The sequence below is a fragment of the Micropterus dolomieu genome, linkage group LG16 (genome assembly GCF_021292245.1).
Source record: "Micropterus dolomieu isolate WLL.071019.BEF.003 ecotype Adirondacks linkage group LG16, ASM2129224v1, whole genome shotgun sequence".
NCBI lineage: Eukaryota > Metazoa > Chordata > Actinopteri > Centrarchiformes > Centrarchidae > Micropterus > Micropterus dolomieu.
The window spans coordinates 2,116,237-2,140,703 of NC_060165.1; the positions used below are offsets into that span (position 1 = coordinate 2,116,237).

Genomic DNA, 24,467 nt, shown 5'->3' on the forward strand with positions numbered 1-24,467 from the left:
GGGGGGAGGGGGGGGGGGGGCGGGGGGGGGGGGGGGGGGGGGGGGGGGGGGGGGGGGGGGGGGGGGGGGGGGGGGGGGGGGCAGTGAGCCTCATTTGACTTCCCTCAATGTTAAGTTTGCTGAGTTCAGTGCTGGGAGCTGCACATAGTGGATGGAGCTCAGATACCTGACGAGCATGGGCTGTTTGTAGCATTTGTTTCGGGCTACAGGGCAGATTGAGAGCATAATTTGTTGCATCGATTTGGGACCAATTAGCAGGATTCAAATAAACCGTAGGTACTGGCACAACATACCAAAAAGTGTGAGCATGGTGTGTTTCTGAAAATAAAGCCAAATGTTTGGCGAAAGAGCGGACACTTGTTTTGAATTAAATATCGTGTAAACCTGCACACTGTGTTTTTTAAATTCATGAACATTTCAGTGATGGACAGTAGGCACAGTAGGTGATTCCATGCAAATCTTGGGGATGCCATCCTGCCAAACTTCTCAGTACTGTCAGAAGTGCCCTTGTCGACTCTTCCTATTTTCAAGGAAACTGTAGAGCCTCCTTTCAGCGAGAAATTTCTAAAGCTATGCCCATTAATGCCCAGACATAAGAGACAGTAAAAGGCTGACTTTGCTCATAAAATCAGCTTTAACAAGCTAGTGTTTTTTAACAGCTGAATTTTCTCACATCCATCTTCATCCGCTTATCCGGGATCGGGTCGTGGGTGCAGCAGCTCCAGCAGGGGACCCCAAACTTCTCTTTCCCGAGCCACATTAACCAGCTCTGACTGGAGGATCCCGAGGCGTTCCCAGGCTAGTGTGGAGATATTATCTCTCCACCTAGTCCTGGGTCTTCCCCGAGGCCTCCTCCCAGCTGGACGTACCTGGAACATCTCACCTCACACCTCACCAGATGCCCAAACCACCTCAACTGGCTCCTTTCGACGCAAAGGAGCAGCGGCTCTAGTCTGAGCTCCTTGCGGATTGCCGAACTTCTCACCCTATCTCTAAGGGAGACACCAGCCACCAGCCTGAGAAAAACCCATTTCGGCCGCTTGTACCCGTGATCTCGTTCTTTCAGTCAGGAACCAGCCTTCATGACAATAGGTGAGGGTAGGAATGAAAATTGACCGGTAGATCGAGAGCTTTGCCTTACGGCTCAGCTCTCTTTTCATCACAACGGTGCGGTAAAGTGAGTGCAATACTGCCCCCACTGCTCTGATTCTCCGGCCAATCTCCTGCTACAATCTCCCCTCACTTGTGAACAAGACCCCGAGGTACTTGAACTCCTTCACTTGGGGTAAGGACTCATTCCCTACCTGGAGTTGGCACTCCACCGGTTTCCTGCTGAGAACCATGGCCACAGATTTAGAGGTGCTTATCCTCATCCCAACCGCTTCACACTCTGCTGCGAACTGCGAAGCGCTGAAGGTCACGGACCGATGATGCCATCAGGACCACATCATCCGCAAAAAGCAGTGACGAGATCCCAAGCCGAACCGCAACCCCTTCACACCATGACTACGCCTCGATATCCTGCCCATGAATATCACAAACAGGACTGGTGACAAAGCGCAGCCCTGGCGAAGGCCAACCCTCACCTGGAAAGAATCCGACTTACTGCCAAGTACTCGGACACAGCTCTTGCTTTGGATGTACAGGGATTGGATAGCCCTGAGAAAGGCCCCCCTCACCCCATAATCCTCCCACAGTATCTCCCGGGGGACCCAGTCATGTGCGTTCTCCAGATCTACAAAGCACATGTAGACTGGATGGGCATATTCCCAAGCCCACTCCAGGATCATTGTGAGAGTAAAGAGCTGGTCAGTTGTTCCACTGGGTCCAAGGGTCCCATTCTTACTGTTCACAGCTTGGACAGTTCCCCGCCTCCCCCTCCTGAGGTGGCGGACAGTTCTCCAGAAGCACTTTGGTGCCGACCGAAAGTCCTTCTCCATGTCTTCTCCGAACTTCTCCCACACCCGCCTCCGGACTCCTCCGAGACAATAAATCCCGGAAGGCCTCCTTCTTCAGTCGGACAGCTTCCTTGACCACCGGTGTCCACCACTGTGTTCGAGGGTTACCGCCCCCTGAGGCACCTAAGACCTTGAGACCACAGCTTCCCGCTGCGGCTTCAGCAATAGAAGCTTTGAACATTGCCCACTCATGTTCAGAACATATCTAATGTGGTTAATGGCAGGTTGCTCGCACACCTTTATTACCAAACTAACATAGACAACTCATTTCATTCATCTGGCAGAGCTGTGTTTCATGTAATGGTCTTATCCACTCTAATAAAATGTCCTGTTAAAATGACTCATTCTCTCCCAGAATCTATTAATGTCTGTCTTTACTGTACCCAAGCCCACTCCCACTTTAACTTTATCTCCCTTTATTCTTTTTACATCCTCTCTAGTAATACTGTCTCTTTCCCTCTTTGTCATCCTCTTTTTCCTCCTCACTCTCTTCTCACAGCTCCCCCTCCTCTCCATTTATTTCACATGGCCAAATTGTTTCTGCTCGGTGAAATGTCAACAGCATATGTGACATCTGTGCACCAATTATGTGGATTTTACACTGGGCCCATCACAGGCGTGTCTAATAAAGGACTTTGTGTTGCCCTAGTATTTCCACTTTCTTAAAAAAAATTACCTAGTACATCTTCTGTATCACTCTCTATTAGAGAATGCTGATTTATTGATTTGCTGCTACTGGACTTTAACTAAATATCTGAATAGCAGCTAATGTGTGTTGGTCATTGCTAATATAATAAATAAGGATACAATTTAGTTTTGTTAGCTTCAACAGGATAAGTCTATAAAACCTGCAATGAAGAGTGCTTTAGCCAGATTTGAGGAGCTTATCACCCACAGCCCGTTTTTCAGTGGAAAATTATATTGTTTTATGGCAGTTCAAAGGCCTTTCCACACTGACAGCAATATGTTTGAGGACCAAAACAGCCAAAATCGAAAGAAAATAAATAGATCACTCAACAAATAAAATAATACACGATTAAATGCACCAAAAAAATCTAATAAAATAAATCTAGGCATTAATTAATTTAAAAAGGACTTAAATTTATATTTGCCTAAATTTGCTTCTGTTTTTATTTACCCTTGTATTAATACCTCATTTATTTACTTTCTCCTTTCATTTTCCATTTTATTTACTCATTAACGTATTCATTTTTAAATGTATTATATTTATGGATTATTAACCTTTAACCCATATTTATTTACCCAAACTTATTTATTTCTTTGTTTTCTTTATACATTTCATTATGCATTTCTGCTTCATTATGCAAATGAGGGGGGTCATTGAGGTCATTCAAGGTGTGTCATGTAAGTGACATTTCATTCCTCACCTCTGATTTATACCAACTTTTTGGTAGATAGCTTATCTAAAGTTGTGTAAAGGTTGTTAATATCTCATTTCGTTTTCGAAATATTGACCAATGAACTTGCAAAGTGGAGTGGCTCAGCACATAAATAGACCAAAGTCAGCAAACATTGGGCCAACCATCACAAAACTCACCAGATAGGTCCACATAAAAACCGAAACATACCCTAAAACATTCATTCAACTCGACCACAAGGGGGCCCTACAAATGAAAAAAATATATATATATATTTTTCAGAAATTGTCCAAAGGTTCGAAGATTCTGTTTGGGAGAAGGTATTTTGTTTTGTTATGCCCTAATGACTCATTAGAAACTGACACCTTAATCCTGCTGACCCATTCTTAATTTTTATTAGTTACTTGTGTCTTACAATACAATAACCTACACATCTGAAAATCCGGTAATTCGGATTCAGATACATTTTTTCCAAACCTCTGGCTTCACTTTTCAGACCTAATGTGAAAGTGCCTTAAACCTGCATTCTTTCTAATGGCCAGCAGGGGTGACTCCAATGGTTGCAAAAAGAAGTCTGATTGCACCTCTCACGTGATTTTCTTGCTCACTAAAGACTTTCCTAATGAGTTTATGGTCTCAATTTTTAGTTTCAAGTCTTCTTCAATACAGCATGATGTTCATTTAGTAAATTGTGGTCCCATTTAGAAGAAACTAGACCATAAAGCAGGGTGTGCTTTATGGTGTGGTTACCTTGTAATTGACAATATGCTACCATAGTGACCTGTCAATACATAGATAAAGTTGAATCGTATCCACTGTACTGTACACGTTTAACTAGCCGAGAACTTGTTTTTGGGGTGCTGTCTGTGTTTTCATCTAGGAGCTTTGACCCTTTCACAGTGTGTTTTCAGTTCATTAAGTTTCATTTTGGTCACCTAAAAATGTCTTATTCAGTGTTCGATTGTATTGAAAGATACTCTAAGGAGAGGGCTGTTCATGTTTTCTGGTATGTACATTTTGTTTTGAGCCTGTTTTTTCGTTTGCTAAAATTAGCATCTCAGCTAACATCACAGTGGTGTCAAGTGTGACTGTGTGGCAATGGCAAATGGTCTACATGGCCTCTGCAGAATTTAGGCCCCAGGGAGTTGCATACTGATTTGCGGTCCTACTAAATTTTTTGCTGGTGCCCCTCAAAATTTCAGTTGACAGTTGATAGTAGCCAATCACCAGTGCTACTAGTGGAGAAAGTTAGTCTGGAGTTGTGCTTTAGACGTTTTCAGATAACACATCAAAGGAACTTGTTCATTTGGAGCCCAGTCATGCCTCACTGTGCTGCTCCAAAATCTGAAATTGGTGTTCAGTTAGGTCGAGATCTGGTGACTGGTGACTGTCAAGGCCATAGCTAATGGTTCACATCTGTAAGACACTCATCAAACCATGCCCTGTTTGGAAACATCTGCTTTCATTTATTTGTTTCTCCACCTTCAGGTTTTTCCTTTGTTTTGTCACCTATCTGTACATGTAAATACATTTTACTGTGTGAGCTCAATACTCATAGGAGCTATCTATATTCATTAAAGGAGGCCTCCCATAACATCACATCTGTTACTACAAGTATAGTTACTATACAGTTGTATTCATGTTATTGTGTGCAATCATATCATGGTTTCTAACTTTACAGTCAGTCAGATTCTGCTCCCGCTGTCTTCCTCTTTCCCTGTACTGCCTTCACTTTCTTACCTCCATCTTCCTTCCTTTACTTAGAGGTGACTGTGACTAATGAGTCTTCAGAGACCTCTTGTTGTAGGAGGAAGAGAAAGAATGGCTTCCACAGGCACACATTTAAAAGATGCATTGTGATGCCAGCAATTTGCCTTGGAGGCCCGTGTTAACTAGAGTATTCACTTTCCACTCAAATGAAGAAACAGGGAGATTGTCAAAGAGAGAAAATAGTCTCAACTGCACCAAATCTAATTACTGTTAGGATGCACACAGGTTCGGAAACACTTGGCCCTATGACACTGATGCTTAATTGCAACAGCATGTTGTAAATCTTATATGGCAGATTGCTGCTGGGCAATCAGACAGCAGCAGCACAAGGACACGCTGAAGATGAGTTTTCTTAAGGGAATGTAATATAGAGAATATAATTTCACATCTGGAAAGGATGAGATTACATTTTTTTGTCTCCACCTGTTCTGCAGTTTTGTTTTAAAATGCTCTGGTCTTCTATTCTCTCTGTTCAGCGCTCACAGATGTCACATTTTTGTACCACTGACAAATCAATTGATAATCAAACAACGCGGCCACAAACGGATGAAAAACTACAGATTCTCCCTTTTAAAATGTCACAGAAACACCTTCATAAATAGAGCACTCATATTCCAACCATCCAATTTAATATGACACACATAACTACTGCAAATATAAAATTTAAAATCTCAATACAGCCGCAAGGATGTGGCCTCTGACATTACACAGTGAGGATCTTTAGAATGTTGAAAATGTATAAACCAGCTATTGGTTGAAACACTATTATGTCATCTCCATGAGCAGAGAAAAACTGGCATTTATTTGTAGAAAATGTGTTTTTTAAATTAACTTACTAAATTGTGATCCCCCCCCCCTCCAATAGGGCAGGAAGTGGTAGTTGAAATATGCTGGCTGCACAAGCTCTGAGTTCTCAACACCAATCATACACAATGTGACAACTGTGTCGCTTATAGGCTATTAGGCCCTTGTCTAACAAGCCTAACTCATGACATACAAGGCACCAGTGGCTGAGCTCAGTTGTGCTGCACCCAATTGTGTCAAGTCTCTCCATCCAATGCTCCAGTATGGAGCTTCTTCCCTTATCAGCACTGACCTTCCCCTGCACTGTCACCAATTCTGCTCTCCTCCGCTCCCCTCTACTCTAACCTTCCTCCAGCCTCCCTAGGCTGTGGCCTCCAGCTCATCAGGGGGAAATTGGGCCAGCACTGGCTAGATGATGAGGCTGGACGACAGCCCCATCGATTAGCTGTCCCCCAGGGCTGATCTGTGGCTAACTGCTTGCTGGATGGAGTCTCATATCTCTGCCCTTATTCCCAACACCTCCACCCTCACCAACACCCCCTCTCCTCATAACCAGCACCATATCCCTTCGGCTTTAAGACCACGGCACCACCTTCCCCCAGCTCAGGTAGGGAAAATAACAGGTCTGGCTGATGGGAAGGTCACGACGGGTAGATTTATGTCCAGTTTAACAGAGTAAGGGTACAGACATGAGCAATCAGAGTCAATGTAGGATCCTATATTTTCACTGATAGACCAGAGACAGGAGCTATTCACTCCCCTCAGCTTGATACCATTTCAAAGTCATGCACAGAGCAAAGAAAGAGGGGGAAAAAGGCTTTTGCTCTCTGGCAGATACACAAGTAAGATAACTGGTGAGCCTTTTCCATTTATTTTATTCCTGAAGCAGGTTCAGCTCTCAGTGCTTCTTTCGTGGCAAGCAAGAGATTGCTGCCAATTTGATAGTGATGATGACAAAGAACAAGGAAGCGGTTGCAGGTCATGATCACAGTGACATGTCCACTCTCAGCTAACGGGCCAGTCTTTCTATCTCTGCCCTACACTAACTGGCCTATAACTTAAGCAAGGCCCTTAATAGCTTAGCATGGCAATGACCAGAGTCCTGCAGTGAGTCCCTGATAAAATCAGAATAATCACTGGCTTCAAGTTCCCTGTTCTTGCTCTGTGGGAAGTACCCACAAAGCAACTGATTCCGTGGATAGATGCATAAGCAAGTACATGTGTGTGTGGTGGGGGTGGCTGTATTCATACTTGATTATAGCAATTCAACCTTCAAACGGCAACATGGGCTGCGGCTGACCTGCAGGAGCGCTGGATAATTACACTGCGTGACCCCTGCTGACCTCGCAATTGCCTGCTCTGTTTATCAGATTTCACATTTTCTGACGATGTTCCGTAGAGAAATCTTTGGGCCATTTGTGAGATGGATTAGATTGCTATATTGAAGGGCCCGTGGGGGGAGGGGGTCGATGGGTGCTTTCATGTTTGTTTGAGATTGGGAAACAAGAGACAGAGCTGGTGTAGATGAACAAGGCGGCAGATCTGTATGCCAGACAAAGAAAAGGAGCCCACTTCCAGGCCAGCTGCAACAAGCCACTGAGAAACTATTCAGGGAATCTTGAGTGAAAATCTCCTGATAGATCTCAGACTGAGGCTTAGAAAATGTGTAAAAGGTCATTCCATTAATCTGGATATACATGCTGAGAAACAAACTTAGATTAGACTTATTTAGTAATGTTGTATTCATCACTGAAAAAGCATTAATTCAAAGATAAAATCTTACTGTGTCGGTAAACTCCAAAACAGATCGACAGCCAGCTAGTTGGCTGACTTGAATATAGTCTCATGTTTGCAGAGGGATCAGACAGAAAAAGGGAATAACAATGATAATTTGTGCATCAGGGTTTACATACCCATTGAAATATGTTGTCATTCTTTATTTCAATTACTTTTTGGACACTGCCTTTCCTAGGATGTGCACTAATGGCAAACAGAATAATCTTTTATATTTATATTCCTGCAAAGGCAAATATATCCCCCAACACGTCTTCCCCAACAGCTCTACCTAGAAACAAAAAAGAAAACAAAAACCAGAGCTGAGGAACAGCTCCAATTAAAGCCAGTGCCACACCATAAATCTTGGCCAGGCCTCTGTGAAATTGTGATGGGCATCTGAACAGTGCTTGCAAGGCCACAGCGGACTGTGTGAAACACACTAACGACAATTTTATTCAATAGTTCATCAGCTGGCCTAATGTAAAAAGAAAGATTTTCTTGTGCTTAAATGAGCTTTAATGTAGGAGAGAAGAGTTGGCCTGCCTGGGCCTGGCTGATGAAGATTAGCTGAATTCTTCCATTAGGAGAGGCTGTCTGGTGCAGCCGGCTGGAGTGGCAAGACAATAACCAAGTGCTAATTGTGTGCAACCAGGTCCTTTTTCTTCAGCATGCGCAATGGGTCTGGTTTGTGTGTGTGTATTGCATGTGGGTGCTTGTGTCTATGCATTTGCAACAAAGCTGAGTTTGGGAAAATAGGTCAGAGAAATACAGGACCTAGCCAACACCTAACCTTCCTGATGTTCCCCAAAGGTTTTCTGTTTGATAGTGTTTTTGTAACCTTCAAAAAACCTTTGATAATATTCAAGAATGTTCCCAGAAAGTCTCCACAGTGTTCCATAATAGTAACATGACAATTGTTTGGGAACATGGATCTCCTCAATGTTCAGAGGATGTTCCTGCAAGGTTCTCATACTATAACTATCCTGGGGGGTCATTTATGTATGTCAAGACAATAACAAAATTCAACAAAGAATTTGTGGGCTCTGATATAGCATCTGAAACCCTCTTTCCGATTGACGTTTTAGGGGATGAGTTGTATCATGCACACAACTTCACACAACTAATTCTGTCAAGTATAACTACTTGCATACCTTGGATGCCTTTGATGGTAGACTGACCGAAAGACTACAGACACATGCGAACTACCCTTAATCCTTGGGGAGATACTTGGAGGCAAGGGGATGCAGCTGGTAGGGCTAGGTAAGGCTCAGGGTGCGAACTATGGGGGACCCAATAAGACATCAGCTCCCTTAAAAGCATGATTTGTGATATTTTGGGGGGTCTCTAAAATATTGACAGCATGCATTATTGCCATTAATCTCTGTATTTCTCTATCATCATGGATCATGCGGAGCATCAGACTTCATCCAGCCAGAGGGAACGATCACCGACCGTCCACAGCAGGCCAGACGTCACTCCGCGATCTCCTGTCCCTGGTCCACCCCTCTCTCTCCGATGGGTTGTGTTGCTAGTATAACTGACGCGCTGTGAACGGTTTGTGATTGTTCCCTCTGGCTGGATGAATATCATGCATGATCCATGCACTACTGCAGCTGGGGGCTCCCTGCAGCGCCACGCAACTTTTTAAATTCTTTCCTCTCACTGAGATAAGAAAGGTCAGGTCGCAAAACACAGTCGCAGCAGTTGAGTGAAGCGTAATTGTAGCAAAATGGCTGCATATGATAATAATAATGGTAATAGCCTAATTATTATTATTATTATTATTATTATTATTATTATTATTATTATTATTAATAATAATAATAATAATAATAATAATAATAATAATAATAATAATATTATTAATAATAATATTAATAATAATAAGACAAACATGCCTGATATGTTCACAGTCAGCCCCTGGCCTACATTCTTTCTGTGAAACTTCAGCACCAGTTCATATTGTTACTATAATACTCACTGCATGTATGTAAATGGGTGGACTAAACATTAGAAGCACCAATTATTACAGTTTAATCCACCACCACTAACTATGGACTCAAATACATGAGAGACAGAACATATTGCAGAGCTGTTGTATTGGATTGCTATAAATTGTACCAGTGTACATAATAAACTCATTGGGTACCATAGAGGTTCAGTGAGGGTGAAAATGGCGTTTATTAAAGACGAGTTTTTCTTTCACTGAGTTCAATGCCTCCAAACCGCTCCCTCTCCTTTGATGCTGTGGTAAGCAGCATTGTCCTGAAAGCTCAGACCACATCCTGTCTACAGGATGCAGGTGGAGGCCCAGTAATGAAGACTGATGGGATGGACATATAACTGCACCTGTAACTCTACGCTACTATCAGCTGTCAACAACACTTTAAATTCACTATGCTGTAACTTGGCCAACAGTCTGTATAAACGCAGGTATGAGAGAGGAGTAGGAATGTGGTCCAATCACTCACCTCTGATTGCAGAGCTGGCATGCAAAGCAGTCCAGGTGGTAGACATTCTCCTTGGCCCTCATGACCATCTCGAAGGCTGGAATTAGCTTGCTGCAAGCTGCGCAGTTGCCCGTTACACCAAACAACCTGAGCCACCCACACACAAAGAAGATATGATGTAAGTAAGATATGATGTAATAGCTTTCAAGGACTGGAACCACGGGGAAACTGCTAACCTAGTCTGACTAAGGAATTCCTGGTAGTCAGTCCAGGTTAGCAGGTTCCATGATCGGGTGGACCTGTGAAGAAAAACAAATGTAACAACTAAGAACCATCAGTAAAAAAGCTTTCTTGGAAGGAATTAGGCTAGCAGTTTCCCACTGCTTTCAGCCTTTGTGCTAAACTAGGCTCAACACCTCCCAGGCTTACTTGTGTACAGGAATGACTTTCTCACCTGACAGTAATCAATCCCATTTTTTTAATCATATATACAGCTGTCTTAAAATACTCCACCATCACAGTTTCAGTCTAATCAGACTAAAGTGACATTTCATATTCCATAGTACTTTTTATTTTCATATTTTCGTGTTTTAGTGTTTTAGTATTTTATTTTACTTATTTATTTACTTTAGATTTGCACGAGTTGGTCTTAGGGATCCTTTCCTGGGGGTACAGGTTTAATTGTTTTCTCACTGACTGTTGATTGCATGATATATCATTTAATAAGAAATGTCACTGCTGTCATACAGGATTTATCATTTGTCATGCATTAGTTTGAAATAAAACCAATAAAAATGATCATGACATAAGGTATCTTTTTCAGCGCTGCCTTTTTTCCTAAATATTTTAGGGACAACAATTAAACACCATTTCCTTTTCCAAGATACCATGCCGCAGTGGATGAAATGTAGTTATTTTATTATATTATTTTGGGTTTAGAATTTGTACACATTTGAACTTTTGAACAATTTTGACTCAACCCACCACTATCTCCACCCTTGCTCCCCATTATAACTGGAACTACACCAAACAGACTGACTGCTTCTGCTGCTTCTTGGTGACTCTGAGAATAAGAGTGACAGCTATCTAAGAGATTATGATAAACATAATAAGAGAAGCTGCTGAAACAGGGTCTCTGAATCAGTCACAAAAATAGGTTGCACAGAGCCGGGCTACAGTAGCACAGTAAAAAATAGCAGGGCCGCAGCTTGTGCCATAGATATAGATGGGACATGGGTAGCACTACTGCCCCGGGAGGACCCTATTATTTCTTGCTCCGGGAACATTAATGTGAGTATTCATTAGGGATTCAGGGCTGCTACTACACAGAGACCAAGACTAGAGTAGCAAGGGAAAAAATATCTGATAACGAAATCATATAACAAAATAACCTATTAAGCAGACTTCTTGAGGCACTTTTAGCTGTCGTTGTTAAAATGATAAAACGGCATGCCACTCTCAGAGTCTGTAAGAGATCGCAATCTGATAAATGATCTCAGGGCTTGAGATATGCAGGGTTGTTTATTAACCTTCAGAAAGTATGTTTCCCAGAGGCAAAGGAAGCAGATAGATTGTGCCCTCATGAATACCTACAAAATTAAGATCCACTGTCAACACACCTTGAGACAATGAAGGATATCTCTTGCAACATGGTGGGTGGTTAAAAACAAAGAGGGACAATTCGATGGATTAGTGCTGAGTTAATTAAAAGAATTATCATTATTTTCCTTTGAGCAATCTAAATTTAGATACATTTGTGGTATCTCTTGTCCTTTCTCTTTTCTGCACAAATGTACATTTGCTGGAAGGCCTTCTGAGATTTCTCAAAGCTGAGTAATTTCTCTAAAAAAATAAAGAGGAAAAAAATTATATTTAGTATGCGATAACAAGCATTTGAGCATAACAGTAGCACTTTGTATGGCATCTTATGACAAAGAGTCACAATGCCGCCACCTCTCACTGTGCAGGGGTGAATGTCCTTGTCTGTAACCTGAATCCGACTGCATGCACTCAAGGCTCTGGATTATAAATGGTGGAAGGTATTTGTGTAAAAAAGTGATGTTTTAAGCTTTGTGCCTGTCAGCTTGAATCAAAGCAGTGTTCTGTTTCACTGTTCGCCGTGTCTGTCCATGCTTTTCTCTCATCTCTTGCAAATTTAAGGTGGCCTGCGCTGTTGAAAAGGGCTGTCACACCACTTTGTGTATGCCTCCCATCCGGTAGGCACTTGAATCAATAAATAAGACCACTACTTTCCTCCGAGGTTGAAGTGCTGAAGTGAAGTGACAACTTAAAAAGCCAGAATGAGACCACCAACAAAACTAGTAAAAGGTTTGCACACTGTGGAAACACACAGAATAAAGAAAACAATTGGGTAATGGTTTAACTTGCCCATATTTTTAGTCATGCTCCATGGCTAAAACAGCTAAACAATGTTAGTGCTGTGCAGAGGCCAGAAGAATAAGATAGATCTGGCACCAAGATATGTATTCTGACCTGGTGAGATAAATGTCAGCATGAGTTCCTAAGATGGTAAAAATGTCAAAACAAAAAACATAATAATGATACAGACATTACACAGAAATTAAATAATAATATGGATTAAAGATTTAAATTTGAATAACAGCAATGAATATATAAGTTATTACAGTGGGCTAACAAGACGTCACCCTAACATTCATGGCATGGCATGTTTTCCCAGTATGGCAACAATTTGAAGTCATTCACTGTTAGCACAGGTATGTCAGAGTAGCTTTGCCTGTAGCAGCGATACTGTGTGTAGTTTTTGATCATGACAGGATCAGGAGTAAGAGTTACAGAGGCAGTTATATTAAGCAATGTTGTGGTCCCCCCCTAAAAAAAGTCCCTTTCGTGGACATTTTCATGGATTCTACCAAACAGAGTTATTGGAGTCTGGGAAAGAGAAATTCTACTTTGAAGGATATTTTTCAGCCGATACATATATTGATTTTTCTTGGTAAGGAAATGGAATCCATGTAAAAGACCCACTCAATAACATTTCATTTAAAAAAAAAGTCTTGTACCTTCTGGTGCTTTAAATGATTAAACACCACCTCCCAAGCAAACTTATGGGAACAATACATGCTGTACAATGCCTCCTCAAATCAAACAATCTTTTTAGTGTCTCTGACTAGCTGAGCTGAAGAAGTGGAGATGTTGATAACAGTCTTTAGAGATATACCCAAACTGCATCTGTGGCACTGCCAGCGTCTAGCTCGCTGGGTTCTTGTGTGGCAAACACTTTTGAAATCGGCTCACCCTGCGGGAAGGGAAGATGGATGGAGTGTACCTGCCACTCGTCTTTCACCGCTCCGCCAGTTTGATGCCACAGATACTAATGGCTCTCAAGGGAGGAGGCAAATTAAGCGTGGTTTGGTTATAATGAATTCAAAAGCACAAGCTTCAACACAATCAGAGGAGGTTTAGAGGCATTGTGTGCCTGGGACTTATAATTGGTAATAAATATATACATTTCTAATGCATCTCTCTCAGGATGACAATGGTACAGCTGTCTGCCATATCTAGAAAGCTGCTAACTGTGGGTCTGCTGACAAAAAACCCCCAAAAAACAGAATAACATAAGTGGAATAGCAGGCTTGACATACACTCACATCCATGGCTGACAAAATAGCATGTATATTTAAAGAGGATGAGGATACAACATGAAATTAAAATTCATGCTTTACTCAAATCTGAATTTGAAAGAGAAGAGAGGCAGTCGGTGCCCAGTACCTTGTTTCAGTCAAAAGGCATTCACTGTGCATTACAGCCTGGTACGGCTCAGTGGTACCCATTTGATGAGAGAAAAACAGACACCAATTAAATTATTCCACAAGGCTTTAGCCCAGTGGACCCCAAAACCCAATCTGAGTGTGGAGCCCCCGCCCCATTTAGAGAATACAGGAGTGGTGTCATGCCAGTTCTTTTTCTCAGCTTTGTCAAGCTAAATCCAAAATCCAATGACCCCCTATGGTGTAGAAAATAAATGCATTAACCAAGAATATACACATGAAGCCATAGATAATGTACAAAGCCAAAGACTTCTGATGCTGGAGTGATTTTCCAAAGCCTCATCTCTGAATATATATGCAATTTTATGTTATAATATAAATATTTCATATTTCAGACAACATACGGCTACAGACAAACCAAACTCAAGCATCTTTAAAAAGTAAGTAAGCACTGAATCACATCAGACAAAAAGTTGCTGTATCACCGCTTTGAAACTCACTCAAAAAAATCACAGCTCAATCGGTGAAGAAAAACAGACACATGCTCGTTCACAGCTGGAAGAAAACATCTAGGACATGTTTGGCCAGGTTAAGATCCATCCATCCATCCATCTTCATCCGCTTATCCGGGATCGGGTCGCGGGGCAGGTTAAGATGTTTGTTGATAATTTTATAGGCTTTAATCTTTTTTAATTATTTATATAGAAATATTGGTGGATTGATGATCCTTCGGTTGTAGCTGCCATATACTGTTGAATAATTCAAAATTACACGTTGAGGTGACACACTGTTTCTGGGCAATTTTCAATGCTGTGACCACCACAAACTGAAGTCCATTCGCCTACACTCCATTGAGGTAGAGGCAGAAATCTTAAGAGACAGATATCTCAACACCTGAACAGACAAAACCTGCCATCTGCATGAACAGATGCTACTAGAGTGAATAGACATTTTTATGTTATTTAGGTGAAACATTCCTTTAAAACTAATTGCTAAAGGCTGCGTAATGAACAAACTTTGGTCAAGAGGATCAATCAACTACCCCATCATTCACCTGACTAGATATCCAGCACCATCGAAGGCAACAAATTAAGTTTTTTTGGGTTAATCCATTTTGGAGAAGAGAGGACAGTGACAGCACCAGGGCCTCGAGTCGGTGTTTGAAATTCCAGTGGCGGCTTTGCTCTCCTCTTCCCTCCTCCAACCCCCATCTCTTCCATCCCTCCCACCACTTCAATTGCTTCAGCCTCAGCATGCATTCATCAGCTGCCGGATTAGAATTTGTTTCCTCACAAACCATTGATCATTGGCCTATTACTAGGCAAATGACAGTTAATTACCCACTACATTAACCACCGGGACCCGGGGACTAACTCCCTGGGCCATCAGTCAACATGATGAATGTGGCAAGTTCAGTAATGCACGACCATTCCCTCGTCCGCCTGCCATGCTGAGAACAACCCCAGGATCTCACTTTCAGGCACCCAGGGAAAATCTATGGCAATCTACATAATTACAGGCTCAGGGTTAATAACAGACAAATGATTTGTTGCATCTCAACATAGGCTTTTTTAATGGGACTGTGCTTTGTCCATTTGATGATCCACACTGGTGTCCCACTTGGAATTTAATCACAGTGAGGAGAAGCTTGGAAGTGCAACCAAGAATAATTCCATAAAAGGGACAAGAGAGGCAAGAAATTGTTGATATGGTTTGCCTGTTAATGCTTCATCTCAAGAACATCTTGTCATGAGCACGACAAGAGAAACGGAATAGAAAATCGGAGGAGTTGATGTACACTGTGGCAGTCAGGGTAGGGGAGACAATTAAGGGTGGCAGATGTAATTAGACTTGTGCATTCCTCAATTTTGCCACCCCCCTGCATGTATGGTTGTCAGTGATTAAACAACTCTAGGGGCAAAATTATTTCAATTACCACAGGCTTGACCTGGGAATTGTCCCTGGGATAAGATTTTCCTCCTTGAGTGCCCCGACTTGCCTGACTGCGGGCTCTATCAGTTCTCATCTGCACCTGGACTCTGATATCCTAATGATGAATTATGGCCTGCTTTGTGAAAGACTGCCGAACATACAGAGGAACATTCCCCTAAACTGTCAGCCTGAAGAGCAGCCACAGAGTGCTACCTAATTAGGTCCTATAAAAACTCCTTGAAAAGGTCGAATAACACTCACCATTCTACATCACACATCTCTGAAACTGTGAGAAGAGATAAACTACTGGGGGCAATCATGTCCTACGCTACTATCATCAAATTGTAGCTTTATCCAAAGTGAGTGCGTTGACAAATCTTTTGAAATTAATTTTTTTCAAAAGCAAACCCTGTCTTACCCTTTTATGTAAACCTTAACCCCTTCTCTCAAATCTACTCGTAACATCACATAATTCATGCTCAAGTTTTACCCAAGTTCCTTAAACAAGAAAACAAGTGTACTCAAAACAAAGTAAAAGGCTTTCAGCACAGTTTTTGGCAGTGCTGTATTTGGGTCCATTTTGAAGAGGGTGTAATGAAAGTTTTTGAGCCCTGCAGGAGCCAGATGTGCAGTTCGATAGGCACTTCTCTACGCCAACCCACCTGCAATCCCAAACTGGGTGCCAGGCTGTGGCACACTAGCCCTGTAATTATCTTCACCAAACATGCACAGTCCCACGAGTCATTGCTCTTCACAGCTAATTTAGCTAATTTCAACTGGAGGGGACGGTCCAAAAAATGTGTCCAGGCGACCGAACTGAAGAATTCTAGTTAAAATGAAAATACCTGTTTTTTGTCCAAAATGGAGACAAAATGGTCAGAAAAGCAAAAATGTGCAAGTGCAGAACATTTTCTTTAAAAATGTATTTTGAAACAAGAAAGAATTATACAGGGTTGCTGCACTTGAATCAAGAAAGTTTTGGAAAATATTAATAGAGAAAATAACCTTCTTAAGAACAGCACACCTAAAACAAGGCATCAATACTATTACTATATAGATCAACAAAATCATCCAAATACCAAAACCAACAATGTGTTAGTTCGCTTCCCAGTGCTTTCTGACTTCCATACCCTGTCTGTCTGTCTGTGGCCCTCAGCCCCAAGTCCATTATTCCTAGTGAAGATATTATTCTTTAAAAATTGCAAATACATAGTTTCATAGAAAACATCAATAATTTCCTAAAAGAGCTGAAAACTCGCACATTTACTCAAACAAAAGAAAATATTGCATTAGTTGGGTGACCAATTTTAGACAGTGTACGTGGCATATGCCAGTCACATTTTCCAGTTCTAATCAATTGGATTGACTTAATTTGAACGAAACCCACATAACTATGTTATAGAATTGAAGTGACCTTAACATCTGCCTCACTTGAGAAACAAATTAACCCTACTGTAAGGAAGTAGCATTTTACAGTCAGCTGTGATGTCAAATCTAAACTGCTAACATTACCTCTTCGATGGTCAGATTTCATTTCAATTATCTGTTCAGGATGGCTCAGTTGTATTCCATTTGGCTGTTAGCAAAGGGAACAACAATAACCTAGTTTAGTAATAGGGTAAAATAATGTTATGGGTCAGGCAGCAATTAAGGAACACTCCTGATTTGATTGCAAGGCACATCCTGTTGCATTTATGATTATATATGGGCACCAAATCGTTTTAAGACAGATTTAACTTTGAAGACTTTACAGTGTTTTCAGTAAAAGTCATGTGAAACTCTTGATTAGCTTTTATCTCAACATACAGAAATTCATCAATTTTATTAATGACAGAGTTGCTTTATTTTGTTATTAGAAATGACAAGATTACTAAGAGCTTTGTGTAATAGCTTTCTTCCCAAATCATACAGGCTGTGCTTCAAATGCAGGCTAAATTATATTGTCATTGAAAGCCTGTAATTTTTCCCATCAATGGCATTCCTTCTGTGCTTTTGGGAAACAAAAGAAAGGCACCCCACTCTTGACCTCTCCTTAAGGAAATGTAACCCCTCTCATCAGGACAATTAAGCGCTGGATAGAAACAGACTCTTCAGTATGTGTGACCCTCCTTCAGACTCAATCACTCATGATTATTGGCACTCTGTTTGACCTCTTAGCATTTTCAGATTACATGTGAAAGCCCAATTTAATTACAGGAACTTCAGAACACGTATTTGCGAGCTCTGGCATTATTGGCGAGGTAATTGCTAGACGTGTGAAGTGAATTGTGGTGTTGGGAGGTTAATGGCAGCCAAGCTTTCGTAAGCACAACATAACAATTATAGGGTGCTTTTAGAGCTTTTAACATCCATGTGCCATCTCATTAAACCGCAAACTGAGGTGTAGGCTGCAGAGGTAGACACACGCATTTCTTTGAATCAAATTTTCTGCCATTTGAACTTTTAAGAGACACAGAAAAACATAACAAATTGATTGAGAATTTATAAAAACAAGTGATATGTTCAGAAATATTACACTTACTCCACTTTAGTGGAAGAACATGCAAAAAAACACAACAAGCAACTTCCTGTTTTGGTTTGTAGCTTGTAACGGTCAAATCAAATGTCTATTCAGGGTTCATTTTCAACAATTAATTGTCTCAAAAATATCTTTGACAGAAAGGGGATGCAGTGCAGCTGAACAATTTCACTACGAAACACCAAGAGCTGAAGCATGTTATTACACCCTCAAATCAGCATCTGGAAGATGTGGCCATTACCCATGGCCCATCAGGTGAAATCTGATTGACACATTGTTGAAACACTGACATGGATAGGAATATTATAAATATTCCCACCTCTGCCTCCAAGCCAACTGTCACAAACTGTCAGCAGCAATATCTTTTCAGAATCAGAATCAGAAGGAGCTTTATAGTAGTGTTTTACACATACAAGGAATTTACTTTGGTGATAAGGTGCTACACGTAGACAAACATACAGTTGACATAAATAGATAGAAATAAATAAATCTGGAATAACAAATGCAAGTTATATAAGAATAATATAAGAATAGAGAAAAATAATACAACTATTTGCAGAGGAAGAACAATGTGACATATATTTACATTTACATTACTATGGTTTGTGTTGTGCAGACGAGGATGTTGCGTACTTATTATCCTATCTGCTACGTATCAGAGAAAATCTCTGAACAATCTGCCATCAAAAAAGGCTTACTCTATCCTTCAAGAAAATTAGTGGAAAGTACAATATCTTAAAGGGACAATTCGGACAATTTTATGTGGATGTCCAATCAGTGTTTATGGTAAATGCAGTCGATTGGAGCAATAAATTAATCAGTGCATGCTATATTGAATGAAAAATCAGAGTTCGCCGAATAGTTCTTCCTGCATTCATTTGACAGTGGCACGGAAGAACGCAGGCTACCTGAGCTTTGATTTCTAGCTTCTGCCTCTGAGTAGCCGGGGGGCATGCTTTAGATGCCACTCTCTTTGCTAGTGTTGTTAGCTACATTTCCAATAGTGAAATTCGCATTCCAAGATATGACTGCAGAGGATATTATGGATGAGGATACATTTTACAATGTTGACTCAGATCGTCAGCCATTTTTAATCGAGCCAGAGACAAAAAGGCAGCGGAGAGAGGCCAAGGCTGCCACTGCAGTTGCAGCCATACGGAGGAGATAGCCCCGGTGGGGAACCGGAGTCACAAAGACCAAACACCAACTGGTGATGTCTTTGTGCCAATTGCCCTCTGATACCAGCAGAAACTGAATTATTCTGCTGCAGTAAATTTTAGCGTGGGCAGTGAGAGGCAGATGACCATAATTTTTAGCATCTTGTGCTATGTTTTGGCCAACAAAGTAGTACAGTTTTTTCATGTTGCTTTTTGTGGACCTTTATACTGCAGTGCTAGCGGAGCTAACATTGCCATTGTTGGTAACTTACTCCCACAGGCTGGAACTTTATACTGTATACTATAATTTACCATCAATACTGACTCCACAAAGGAGAAAAAAATGTCTGCTCATCTACACACGGTCATGAAAATGAAAAATCCTTTGAGTGTACATTGTCAAATCTGCATATTGGAGTCTAGGCCTGAGACATCTACATGCAAATTATCAAATACACTTATTACAACACCCACTGGCAACAGGATGTACGTCTGTGTGACAATCATCATGTGATTTACATTAAATTTTCACAGTGTGGTCCACACTTGATATACTGGAACATGACCTATAATTAGCAGCTGTTCAGTAGCACTACATAGTAGACGCAGGTAGTGACATTTAACTCTGTCATGCAGTGTCCAAAATGCATTAAAATTCAGTGCTCAGTCAGACCTCCGGCAATGATACCACAACAGCAGCAAGCCTCGACATGCGGGTAGCCATGTTTGATAAGAGTCCCGGCCTGAGGACATCTACATGCCAATTAGGAGTTATAGTCATTGCACTACCTACTGGCAACAGGAAGTGACCCATGCATGAAAATAATGATTTGAGGCTTTACAATATGTAAAGAATACAATGCCTTCTTCCAATAAGGAAAAACTCCCCAAAACCCCATTTTAACAGGGAAAAATAGAAGAGCAACAGGATCCCTCTTGTAGGAAAAACAGACATGTAATAGATGTTGGTCATAAAATAGCCTATACAAATTAAGATCACAAAATGTAGACTGTAAAACATAAGTGAAGGGGATGGATCCAGGAGGACAATGTAGCATCTTCAGGTGTTGCCCACTAAGTAGGATCTGAGCCATACCACCTCTTCTCCACTATAAAGACCTGAAAGGAAGACAGGCCACACAAAAACACAAGAGGACAAGAGCATTTCCCCATAGAAGAGAAACAAACAAACACACAGAGTGAGAGAGAGGCATGATAACATGCAAACTAGGGAGAGGGAGAGAAGGGGAGAGGCTAAATCCAGATCGACTTGATTTCACTCCTTAGTGTAGTCTCATGTTCATGAAAACTTTGAGCCATGTCAATTGACCTCGGGAATTGACGTTGTGGGTGCAGCACTTCCCTGACGTGTGGCAGGTTCGAGGGCCCACTCATCACTCAGCTTTAATTTTATTTTATAAAATCCAAGAAATCTAACAATCCATCTGCAAAAGCTGATCACATGATGATCAGTGCAGAAAGAAAATTAAGATCTTCTTTTGGGCCTGTGTGATGTGTCGTGAAGTGAGCTGACATAATGATTTCTGCTGCTCACCACCTCGGTGTGCAGGCTTGGCTCTCCCACCCATTGATCAGGCTTCTTAATGCAGCAGAGCTGCCTGAGAAATCACCAGACTGACATATGGCCGCTTCTCTGACTCTGATTTCAGATCGCTTTGATTGCATCTTTAGCATTTCACAGATTAAAAGTGTATGGAAAACTGGTGGAAGTTGCAATCAATGCAGCAGCAGCCCCTTTGCAGTCACTGTTATGTCCCCCAGCCTCTAACCACCATGTACATCAGATATACAAGAGGCAGGCATGACCTCAGCAACACATTGATTCTTTTATACCCCCAAAACCAATTACAGATTGGACGTCTTCTCAATAATGAGTCTTTGTATGGATTTGGCCTGACTGTTTACTTTCAGTTTTTGGATCCTGGCTTGAACAAACATCCTGGACAATGGGACAACATGAGATGATGCTTTAAAAACAGTTAAGCTAATACTGTTCTCAGGTTATTAAGTCTTAAGATGTATGTTTGGCACCTTCTGTAGAAGTTGATAGCTCTCGCATGAGCCAGCACAGACAAAGTGATGCAGGGCTAGATTTGCCAACACTGTCAGGTCACTTAATTAAGTTGTTAATTCCTTTGCTAAGTGACATGTTTTTCAGTGTACCTTGGCCAAGGGCACAGCAGTATGTTGCATTATGTTGGGACCTCACATATGGGAAATAAAGATGCCTACTCCAACAAGGAGGCCTCAAGCATTAACAAAGAAACTGCACCAAAGCCCCTCTGATTCCATTAAATGACACCAGAGTGTGAGATTAACCTCTTTTCCTGGGCCCTATCCCCAGATAAAAAATTCAATAACAGACCCATAAAATAACAAACTCAGAATGAATCAGGTACCTCCTCAACCATTAGGGTTAAATGCATATTTCTGGTGTCCACTGATAGTTCATTAGCCAAGGAATATGAATCCATTGCAAGTAAACCTATTTCTGTTACCAATCCAGAGTAAATGGAGATGTATTTTTATAATTTTTCATGTTTGCCTAGTATGAAATTTCAAAGGCAATATCACCATTATAACCAAGACCCTGCTGATGTTAATCCAACTGAATGTCTTCTCTTACTTCTTGACTACAACTGTAACCTTTCCATATAGTTCCATATGTTACAAATAACATTGAAATTTTAATATACACAATAAATGTTTATCCATAATCATATGACCGAAGAGCACGATGCTGTACAGGCAGATAAATGAGAGTAAAAGGCCCCACAGTGACGTATCTCAGTCAGGGCTAAAGAATGGTATAAGGCTCATTGGTGTCAGTACTATGAGTCAGCCAAAAGATGGAGATAAAGACGGTGTGATTGAATGGAAAATTGTGGTAACGCCTATTGCAGTACCGCATGTAATGCAAATGACCTTCATCGGACCAATAAAATAAGCAAAGGTAAGACACAATTAGTAGTTTTATATGTATAAACTTAAGTTTGTATTTATTGTTATTGTTTGACAGCTTTTTATTCTTACCATCAAGAGCAGTTTTGCTACACGCTCAGTCAGTTGTTTGGTGTTTGACTTTGTTTATGTAAAAATGGTTAGCATTAGCTATTAGCGTGCTTCATCCCATTAAATGTGCAGCATGACTATGTTTAATGGGACACCCATTTAATGGGACGACATGCCTGTATATGGTTTTTGTGCTCAAAAGGCATTGTCTCACTCAAAGTTGAATCCAAATCCTGGATTCCTACTGAACAAGCCACATGCCAGTGCAGGAGCCTCCTGTGGTGCAGTCATGCCACCAGACCAATAAGAGGGAGCGCATTCGTTTCTGCCTTTGCCTATCCACTACAACTTCAGTTGCTACAGAAGAAGACCTGCTTCAGCAATGACCTTTATTCTCTAGGTGAAGATGCTGGCCCCACACTAGAGGATAATTGAGCAGATTTAGGAATTCAATCACGGAGGTGTTCCGAATATCAAACATGTTTGAATGCTGTTTTCCTTTCCTGTGTGTTAAAGGGGCAATTACTGTTTCTTGAGGCGGTACTCAGGATCTTATGTACCTTGCTTTGTGTGACTTTCTCTGTCTCATTTCCTTTACTAACCTACACACAAACACACCAATACGCCTTATGTGCATCCACACCCATTTACATCTAGTACCCACAGATAGCATGACGGCTTAACGCACTTGTGCTTCACACCATTTTGGTGAGGATAGTGACTACGTGTCCGCCCCTTTGTTTAAGCTTTGCGGGCCGGCACGCCATTTTGAATCATCACGTGAGGAGCTACCCACGTGGTTGTGAAAACCAAACCTGCCCTACCAAATCCCAACAATTAGCATTACTCTCTGGGGTTTCCTCATGAATAAATCAGGCTGTTAAAATTGCCGCATTTACATCTCAGCAGAGCACAGCGACTACAACTATGATTGGTTATGCAAGCTGGTGTGTGTTATCACAGAGATTCAGGTTCGACCATCACAAAGCATCATACTCATACTGTGATAATCGTGAAGGAAAGCGCAATATCAAAAACATCACATTATGTTCACTTTTGTACAATAAAAACAACCTGATAAGTTCTCCCTTCAGTGCTCCCAAACATGATGGTTAACTAAAAGATTGTTTACAAAAGGATTCTATCATAGCATGTTCTCACCAAGTCAGCACAGAATAACTTGACCAGCAGTGATCACTGGAGAGATCTGATTGCCGTGTGGCAGCGTCTTGGGGGGGGGGGCACACAATAGTGTCTGGCAGTTCCGCTAGGCCGCCCACTAATTGAGAAGTCGCTCAGGGGTTCAGCGCAAGCCTCACAGCTCTGCCTATACCATCCAAATAACGCCTGTAAGTGGGGCTGACACCAACCAATCAGGATTTTGAAATCCTGTTTTCCACAGTGCTGCCCCTGCCCCTCCTCCACCCCTCACTTTTCTAACAGCTGCAGCCAGCTCCAGTCTCCCTGGCTAGCGATCATCTCCACGTCCTCCTCTCCTGCACCCCCACTTTATCTCCATAAAGGCCTCATTAACCAGGGGCGGCACAGAAAGCCTGGCTGAAGCCCACCACATACACTGCCACGTCCACAAACGCTGCCAGGTCCACACACACCACCACACTAATTGCTGGCGAGCTGAGCTGCATCTCAGGTTCAGTGTAACACATGCAGACTTGCTGCTTCCACGCTTTCATAATAGAGCTCGTCTCCATCTCATATTTATCCATTAACAATACAATGTGACTTCCTTAATGTGAAACATCACCCCAGATCGACCGCTATGATAGACTTTCTGAATTTCCACACTGTTTTGGCAAAATTTTAACGTGCAGTTTTTCTACCAGCAAAGTACAGCGGTGAAAGACAATTACTCAAAAGACAATTTTAACATATTCTAAAGGGTCTTGTTTTCTTACTTTTTTTAAAGGTTATTTTTTGGAC

The 24,467-nt window shown here is 41.5% G+C and overlaps 1 protein-coding gene across 1 annotated transcript in view; it reads right to left on the bottom strand.

Annotated features, from left to right (window-relative positions):
* Positions 1-24,253, bottom strand: part of LOC123985195 (LIM homeobox transcription factor 1-beta-like) — a 27,158-nt gene extending 2,905 nt beyond the window's left edge. The window contains exons 1-3 of the mRNA XM_046072637.1: positions 24,061-24,253; positions 23,688-23,754; positions 10,159-10,284 (exon numbers count right to left, since the gene is read on the bottom strand). Of these exons, the coding sequence (XP_045928593.1) occupies positions 10,159-10,284; positions 23,688-23,754; positions 24,061-24,253 (386 nt within the window). The remainder of the gene's footprint in view (positions 1-10,158; positions 10,285-23,687; positions 23,755-24,060) is intronic.
* Between the last annotated feature and the right edge of the window lie 214 nt (positions 24,254-24,467).